This window comes from Poromitra crassiceps, assembly GCF_964638095.1.
Source record: "Poromitra crassiceps genome assembly, chromosome: 22".
Taxonomy (NCBI): Eukaryota; Metazoa; Chordata; class Actinopteri; order Beryciformes; family Melamphaidae; genus Poromitra; species Poromitra crassiceps.
The window spans coordinates 3,464,418-3,473,790 of NC_139647.1; the positions used below are offsets into that span (position 1 = coordinate 3,464,418).

Below are 9,373 nucleotides of genomic sequence, written 5' to 3' on the forward strand. Positions count from 1 at the left end.
AACTGTCAAATTTTGAATATTCATTGAAGGTAAAAAAAAATTATTTTTAATGAACAATGTAATTATTTTGACCAAATATTTTATACAGAAATGTAAATACTGTATAGCAAAACTCTACTCTGTCTACAACCTTTAAAAATGATTTAGAAACATTTTCCAAATCCATAAAATATACAGTATGAAAAACAAAATGTGTTGGGTGAGTTGAAAACGAGCCTAACTACGCTCAGTGTGGAAGATAGAAAGCATAATTGTTCTTGTAATTCTTTAAATCAAGAGAAAAATAACGAGTATTTTATTTTGAAGGGTGATGTGTATACCAGACCGTGTCAAGAGGCGTAGCCAGATCGTGTCAAGAGGCGTAGCCAGACCGTGTCAAGAGGCGTAGCCAGCTGGCTCTGCGGCGCTGCAATTAGATGTATCTCAGCGCGTCGGTCAAAACACGTGGTCTCGCGCAGCTCAATGAATCACTTGTGATGATATCACAACAAGAAGGCAATAGTTTGTGTTATACAAAAACAACAACACTCACTTAAAAAGTGGTAGGTTATTGAAGGAGAGAACAATGACTGGTCTTCTGGGGAAGAAGAGGCGAAAAAGCGTGTTGTTATTGTTTAGGCTACCTTACCGACCGACTGCAGCAGGTCAATATTTCACCCAGTTTTTACTTAGCCAGGCCATTAAAAGAAGACGGTTCAACTCGACAACAACATTCAACATTTTGTTAACCGCACACGCTGTTTAAAGAGAAGAACTCCAGACTCAGTAATATAGAGGCAGTCACGTTATGACAGGTTATGACAGGCATGGTTGGTTTATTTCACAGTGAGTACATTTGCCCCCTCCTCCATGTTGTGAAATGGACACCCCAGAAATCTATATTGCCGAAAAGAGATATGTGAGTTCATCTGGAGGCTCGAGACGGAAGGGAAGTGTATCCATTGCACCAGACTGTCAAGCTTACAAAGGTGAGTTGACACCGTCGGGAAGCAACTGGTCAAAACAGGGTGACACATTGAGCTAACCTCGTGTCACCAGGCTCTTCCCGAGGAGAAACTGGGTTAATTAAATTAAATCGCTTTTGAGACAGTAGTTCGCTCTCCTCAAAACGCTCTCCTACCCGTCCGTCGACGTCCGATAGCGTTATATCCCTATGGAAGCCAGTAGTTTAGGCGGCGAAAATGATATTCCTGCTGCGTGAAACAACCGTTTAAAAGCAGTCTTTCCACAGCCTGTGCCGAATTTACAGCAGGGTGTGTTTGATGATCTTTCTCACTATCATGGTGCAGCACCACTTGCACGCGGCGAGCAAACAACATTGCATTCATACTATATGAGTCACGCGGATACGGACGGCGCGGCACAGTGATCAAATCATCAAATCCAGCGCAGGAATGGCACGAGCGCACCTGGGAAGCAAAGCATGTCATGAAATACTCAAACTCCCAAGGTTCCTGTCGGCACTAGGGGGAAGACTGCTTTTGACGGGATTTAACGTTAGCAAACTAATTGCTCTTCAATGCATTAAAAGGCTGTAATTTTATTTATTTTATTTGCACAATATGTGGCTGCTAATATTATGTCCAATTTCCCTGCTGTACCTTTATGACCCACAAGGTGGCACTGTTCACTCGTGCATGCATTTCTATTATTATTGTAACGTTAATGTCCCTCAATAGTCTCACTGTATGGATACCACTACAGGCCCGGGCAAACCAACAAACCCTAACATGCAGAAACACGGACACTATAGTCATTATCATTATTAAGCCTATAAAAGGATTTACAATGAAAGCAGCTGAAGTTAAATGCAAAGATATTATTAGTTACTGTGACAGCTGTGGTGAATCATGATGAGGTATTGTAATGTCACTATGATTCACAAGATGTCAGCCTTCTAACGTACGTGACACAACTATAAAAAGCCATCGGAGTCCGAGGCGAGCCGTGGAGGAGGAGGAGGAGGGCCCCATCCAACCAGACCAACCACAGTTTTTCACTTCTGATTTTTTCCAAAGGAAGTAAAGAACAAGAAGGCACATGACCTGGGCCAGCTGATGTCATAATTGCTCTCCTTGTTCAAAGTTCAGTCTGCTTAATGCTGCAGATTAGTGCAGCAGGGCGGCTGGGTGGTTTTAGAGACAGGTCTGCACATGTCTTCTTGGTGGGTATCAGCTTGTCTTTATTGACCAGAGAATGAGGAACAAGACAACTGACAATACAACAACCCAGTTGACAGACAGCGCCCTCCTAGTGTTCCCAGATGGCCTTCACACAAGTAGGTACAACAACACGCACAATCTGTGTGTTCCCAGGGCGTTTATTTTGGGAGGCGTATTATTGACGCTACAGTAATTACCTTTGATTGTGTGGTTTTCACATCGATATGTCTTGTGTGTGCTTTACTCTGTGTCACTGTAACGCACAAAGAGGTGTGTGTGTGTGTGTGTGTGTGTGTGTGTGTGTGTGTGTGTGTGTTGGCACAAGGAAGGAGTTAGCTTGAATGCTTCAATCACACACACACACACACACACACACACACACACACACACACACAAGGTTGTCACAGTAGGAAACGTCAAAGGAAGTATTCACAGGCATTTGTACAAGAATGGAATGTAAACTGCCTCCCGTTCTGAGAGTCTGTCTGCTGCCAACTTCTCTCTCAGTCTCTGTGTGTGTTTTAAACAGAAAGTCCCTCAGATAAGTGGGACAAACAGTAGATAATACTAATAGCAACGTTGCGTGTGAAGGACTTAGAGGTATACAATATCAGAAGTCTTGGGGTTATGGTGACAGGCTTTCAAAGGGCAAAATGGAACTGATGGAACTTGGGCAGTCAGAGTTGGACCGGACATTTGATTAAATTAGATTAAAATCTGCCTTTGGCATCTCCCGCATACAAAGTAAATGCGTAAAAACAAAAACACACGTGGCAGCAGTACAACACAATGCACTACACTACACAACAGGGCAGATGGACCACTAGTGCATAAACATTACAATGAATGGCTATATTCCAAAGTGCAAACACACATATATGATTTGTCTGTGTCTGATTGATTATTTATCAGTTCTGATAGAACAAGAGTTCCTTGTTTGCTGTGAGGTTTGAATGTGTATGAACAAAAACAAACAAAATCCAAGTCCAAGCATTCAGCTTTTAACTGGCTACAAGCTTTTAACTTTCAGCGTTTTAACTTTCAAATCCATGCGAGTGCCTCCTACACTTGATTTTCTTGACTAAACTTGCAGAAGATAGTCTGAGATAGTTCCAGTCATTTGTGTCAGTTGCTTCTTCATTTACTTTAGATTTACTGACTATGTGTGCATCGATTAATGCCAGTGGTTCCCAAAACCACTAATTAATGTAATAAATAATAACTGTTACTTTAATAACTAATTAAACACTAATGATAGGGGTCCTTGAGGGGATTCCAGGGGGTCCCCAGCAAAAAGGGGAACAATTTACTTTCACTATAAGTGAAACTATAAGTAACACAATGACAGAATGTATGACTGTTTTGGTCATGGGTTTTGTGATAGGAATCCACACGTTTAATTATTCATTAGTTGTTCCCCGATTAGTTATTTGTTATTATTAATCACAGTCTTTCATTATGTAAACTATGACCACTAGCTTAACTATTGTAATGAATGCAATGCTAGATCTCTCTCTTTCTCTCTCTAAAGTACACAGCTGCATACTGTAGCACAGAAGCATCCCTCAGTCACTCCTGTGCTTTCAAGGCTGAAGATAAGGCTCAGAGCAGGGAGTGAGAGACATGAAGATAAGGCTCAGAGCAGGGAGTGAGAGACATGAAGATAAGGCTCAGAGCAGGGAGTGAGAGACATGAAGATAAGGCTCAGAGCAGGGAGTGAGAGACATGAAGATAAGGCTCAGAGCAGGGAGTGAGAGACATGAAGATAAGGCTCAGAGCAGGGAGTGAGAGACATGAAGATAAGGCTCAGAGCAGGGAGTGAGAGACATGAAGATAAGGCTCAGAGCAGGGAGTGAGAGACATGAAGATAAGGCTCAGAGCAGGCAGTGAGAGACATGAAGATAAGGCTCAGAGCAGGGAGTGAGATACATGAAGATAAGGCTCAGAGCAGGGAGTGAGAGACATGAAGATAAGGCTCAGAGCAGGGAGTGAGAGACATGAAGATAAGGCTCAGAGCAGGGAGTGAGAGACATGAAGATAAGGCTCAGAGCAGGGAGTGAGAGACATGAAGATAAGGCTCAGAGCAGGGAGTGAGAGACATGAAGATAAGGCTCAGAGCAGGGAGTGAGAGACATGTATCCCAAAAAGATCTATTTTCTGGACTCTTGCCTAAGGTCATGTTTCTACAGGCGGAATCTTCACAGACTTTCAGCTCAGACAGGCTGCACCTCTCTAATGAGCTTCTCAGGTTAATACACATTCTGTAATAAAACATCTAAAAGCAAACATCTTATCAGATGGGGGACCCTGGGACAAAATCTTATCAGATGGAGGTTCCGTGGTCTAGTTTGTGTCAGTTTAGGGGTCCTTGACATGAAAAAGTTTGAGAACCACTGGATTATGCCATTCTGATCTCCTCAGAGAGGTTGAGGAGAATATAGCACACGACTGTTTGTCTTTGACTGATTTGTCTTGACCAGGCAAATACATGATGATAAAAAAGTGTATGCTGTAGATGCCAACAGATAAAAAAACGTCTTGTGTGTTTCTCCATCTCTGTCTTTCTTCCAGGAGCAGATGGGTGATGTGGAGAGGATCAACAGAGAAACCGGAGAGCTGAGTGCTTCAGGGGAGCTGGCTGTCTCTGTGGAAGTGAAGGCAGAGAAAGAGGAAGACACTGGGGCACCACGGGGCCCTCAGCCCCTACAGGTGCTCCGAGAACATCTACAGAAGCTCCAAATACAACACACATCCCCTCCACCTGACCAAGTCCCTGTAGAGCAGAGGGAGGAGAGGGAGGAGCACCTGCTCACACTCCTTCCTGTCTACATACAGGTATAGACTGCTCACATTCCTTCCTGTCTACATACAGGTATAAACTAGGGATGTTCATTTTGAAAAATTTCCATAATCGAAAATCGGGGAAAATTAACGATCAATTATCGATTATCGATCATATTCATAATAATATTTTTTAAATATATATATATATATATATATATATATACGGTATATTTATATTTTTTTACAAAATGAATGCCTATGGCAGAAAATACGAAAGACAACGTGTTCTCCTCAATTAACTCTTTATTTCAATGTGTCTCCTCTCCAACACTCTGCTGTCCCCAGCGCATGCCGGTGTGAATTCCCCATGTTTAAAACAGTTTTGTTGGCACAAAGGCCCGTGCCCAGCCAGAAAACTAGCGACTATATGAAGCTCCACCTCACGTTAGTCGGCTGTGCAATGGAGTGGGGCGAGGAGGAATGAATTCCACCCAAACCTAGTCTGAAATTTTTTTTTTTTTTTTTTTTTAATAATAACAAAATCGATAAGAATTCCACATGATCGATTCCATTCCTTAACGATCAATTATCGATTTTCGATAACTGATGAACATCCCTACTCTTCACACTGTGTTACTTCTCCAAGTGACAGAGAGTTATGTAAGGGATAATGTATACTGAGCCGGTGATTACTGTGGAAATAATGACCGACAGGTGAATGATTTAGCCCGACGCGCAGCGGAGGGCTTAATATTCACCTGAAGGTCATTATTTCCAGTAATCACCGGCTCAGTATACATTATCCCGCTTAGAACACGGCCTACAACTAAATCATTCAATAATCTGACAAAAATAATTATTCAAATAGATTTTTTAACTCATTGAATGCCATGGACGTCCTTCGACGTCCAATTAAATAGTGACGTAGAATGCCACGGACGTCCTTCGACGTCCAATGCGTTTTTTGACGGTGGGACGTCGATCAAAGCCTTCCGCAGCTCCTGTACAACTATAGTAGCTATTGGAGGTGTATAACCTATTTTACGGACTCATTAGGTGGCGACAGTGCTTGCTCGGTGCAGTCCAGATTAGAGACAGGTCCGAGAAACAGCCTAAAAGCCGTGGATCAAAGACAAACCGATGCATGCTCCCAGAGCCATTTGCTCTGTCGCGGGAGCTGACATTGGCTCCGAACAGGAGTCAATCCGCGCTCACAACTGAGCCCCTCTGTCCCTGTCTGTCTGTCTGTCTGTCTGTATAGTTTCTCCACCCGATTAGCAGCCAGGAAAGCAGCCCCTGACGCCAAACCATTCAGCAATCCGGGTTGGCTCTTCCCTGCTGTGGCGCTGAGAGCCGACAGCAGCACACAAACGCAGCACTCCGAAAATATAATGGTTGCGTGAGGCTGTGTGCAGTGTGGGGAGGAGTTTACGGGGGGAGGGGGGGAGGGGGGTGGTGCACGCAGGGCATCACACAACAACTACGTCACTACATCAGAAAATATTATCTTCAGACTCAGTGAATGTGCTTGAAATGCTGCATATCACAAAAGGCGGATTATCTCAGCTAATAATTTGAAAAGCCTGAAAACGCTGAAAACAACCTATCTTCTCCGGCTCATAACTAAAGAACGGAAAATGGTATCAATAAACTTTTTTTTGCTGATGATACAATAGAGCCAGCTCGTTCTTGTGCGTGTTCGGTGTTTACATAGTAATATCACACAATATTCTGTGGGCCTCGAGAAATCACTGAAAACGCTCTGAAAACTCTGGCACTGGGAGCATCCGTTCTCCAAAAGTGGCTGGCACTGAATGAGTTAATAGCGTTTTCAACACAAAGCGGTTTCATTCGTAATTGGCACACAAGACACCACAGCTGCAACTGGTTGGCCTAATTAGTAGCGTCTGCGGACAAAATGCTCTTACCAACTGATTAATCCAGGTGTGGCAGAGCAGCGGTCGGTTGTCGAGAAATAATGACCGGTGAATATTGTTGATTGACCAATCAGAATCGACTATTCGAGAGAGCCGTGTTCTAAAATATATATATATATTGCACAATTCATTAGCTGAGACCAGCAGCTCTATCCACCTTATTTTTGAATGCCCCACTGTAAAAAAGAATCGTGGGTACAAGGTCCGGTTTAACGTGACTTATTGTTGCAGCTTGCCATTTCCTTTGTTATACTCTGGCTGCAGACCCGAATTATAAACCGGAAGCTGGAGTCCGTTATAAAAGTTATAGTTATAGTTATAGTTACGTTATAAACAACTAACCAACGCTGGAGGTCCGTATGGAAACTCGAAATGTGTGTTACTCGAAATGGTTAAAAGTTAAATCAATTTGGTGGCGTTTTACTGCCATGTAACATGGCTAGCTAGCCGCTAACATTAGCCACAGTTAGTAGCCGACTACCCACAATGCATTATGTTATCCCAGCACCCGAACGACACGGCTGTAGAGCAGAATGGCTCTGCTGTAAAAGGGTAAAATCCTCATAGACGTTTTTTTTGTCGGGGGCTGGGGGGTTATCTAAATTGGTTACACCGGAAATAGAACCCATAGTTAACGTAAGGCAAAATGGCCGGCAAAAATAAGGTGGATAGGTCACTCTGTCGGTCAGGCGGTGGCTCGGTCAGCTGGTCGTTGGGCTGGTCCACCAAAAGTTCACCACCCTTTGGCGGCCACAGTTTTCACCCTAGGAGGCTGAAATTTGTCACGGGGGTCAAGTGTGTGTGTGTGTGTGTGTGTGTGTGTGTGTGTGTGTGTGTGTGTGTGTGTGTGTGTGTGTGTGTGTGTGTGTGTGTGTGTGTAAAGGGGAGCGGGTTGCAGGGTGGGCTGCCCCTGCCATCCTGCATTTTGCAAATTTGCACATGGGGTCCCCGCTATTACAAATTCACGCTTGTTACAGTAATCAATCAAGACAGTTAGTTATTGCTTTACTGTTCTACTCCTGAATGGAGAAGTAAATGGTTTCCACACACAAAAAAGAAGAAGTAGAAATTTAAACAATCATTTGGAGAAGCATTGATAAATTGTGACGTTTAACGGGAATTAAAATGTGTGTTCTAGATAAGCCTGATGATGAAAAGGTTAAATTGATGCCTGACAGACATGAAATACCACACGGGTCTCCAAAAGTGTTCCAGCATGAAGCAGCATTCCTTTAGTCATCCACATGGCACGAGGCAGCAGTCAGCTGTTTGGCCCTCGGCAGATCCCGTCACTCTCCTCTGCTCTCTGCTTTGTCTCCTGTGAATCTGTCACGTGGAAAAGCAAACGCTCCCAGATCCCAACGCTCCAGGCGTCGCTTTGCTTGATTCACCACGCCTGATCTGCGTCACAGTCATGAAGTAACCTCCCCTCTAACTCTACCCGTGCGGCCCTCACAGGGTGAATTCTCTTCCTCTACCCGTGTGCACCCCCACATGGTGAATTCTCTTCCTCTACCCGTGTGCACCCCCACAGGGTGAATTCTCTTCCTCTACCCGTGTGCACCCCCCACAGGGTGAATTCTCTTCCTCTACCCGTGTGCACCCCCACATGGTGAATTCTCTTCCTCTACCCGTGTGCACCCCCACATGGTGAATTCTCTTCCTCTACCCGTGTGCACCCCCACAGGGTGAATTCTCTTCCTCTACCCGTGTGCACCCTCACAGGGTGAATTCTCTTCCTCTACCCGTGTGCACCCCCCACATGGTGAATTCTCTCCCTCTACCCGTGCGTGCGCCCCCCACAGGGTGAACTCCGTCGGTGATCTGTGTGTGTAACAGCCAGTGCGATGGGGCTTACAGCTGCAGACGTAATCATTCTCATGACCTGCTGGTAGAGATTTGAGCAGAACATAGGAGGCCAGTCAGGAACAGCAGACTCAGTGAAATCTCATATCCTCTTCTGAAGTGAAAGGAGCATGTTGTATGCCGTGGCCTCTATTATTTATGGTGTGTCGTGCATGAGGCAAAGCACTTCACAGCCACTTGTTATATATGTGGGCTCCATTGTTTCACTCATCTCACCATGCGTCATCTCACCATGCACCATGCACGCAATGTGAAGCACATGAAGACAGACCTCAAACGTCCCAGCACCCATCTCACGTGACCAAGTTTAGCATTATTATGATATGGCATGTTTTTTGGGGGGGAGGAGATCATATTAAATATAGCTTTAGCACCTATGTTGAATTTAAATCTAATATATTTAGGTGCTGATTTCACAACTTTGGACATTGTCTGAAAATTAATTTACCTTTGTTCACAGCAGCCATTTTTGTGTCTAAAAGGCCGGGTCAACTCAGGTGCGAGCAAAACATGAATGAGGGTTTCCAACTTCCAGTCCGTTTAGGTGTTTCAGTGCCGGGGGCCCCTCGTTAATGTTTTGATTGCACCTGTGTTTGTTTACCCTGCCTTTTAGACACAAAGTGT

General features: G+C 44.2%; 1 protein-coding gene across 1 annotated transcript in view; it reads left to right on the top strand.

Annotated features, from left to right (window-relative positions):
- Nucleotides 1-2,263: 2,263 nt before the first annotated feature.
- The window catches only part of wdfy4 (WDFY family member 4), a gene marked incomplete at its 5' end in the record, with an annotated part of 74,004 nt that continues 66,894 nt past the window's right edge, over nt 2,264-9,373 (top strand). The window contains 4 exons of the mRNA XM_083658246.1: nt 2,264-2,278; nt 4,734-4,997; nt 8,418-8,480; nt 8,571-8,648. Coding sequence (XP_083514372.1) covers nt 2,264-2,278; nt 4,734-4,997; nt 8,418-8,480; nt 8,571-8,648 — 420 coding nt within the window. The remainder of the gene's footprint in view (nt 2,279-4,733; nt 4,998-8,417; nt 8,481-8,570; nt 8,649-9,373) is intronic.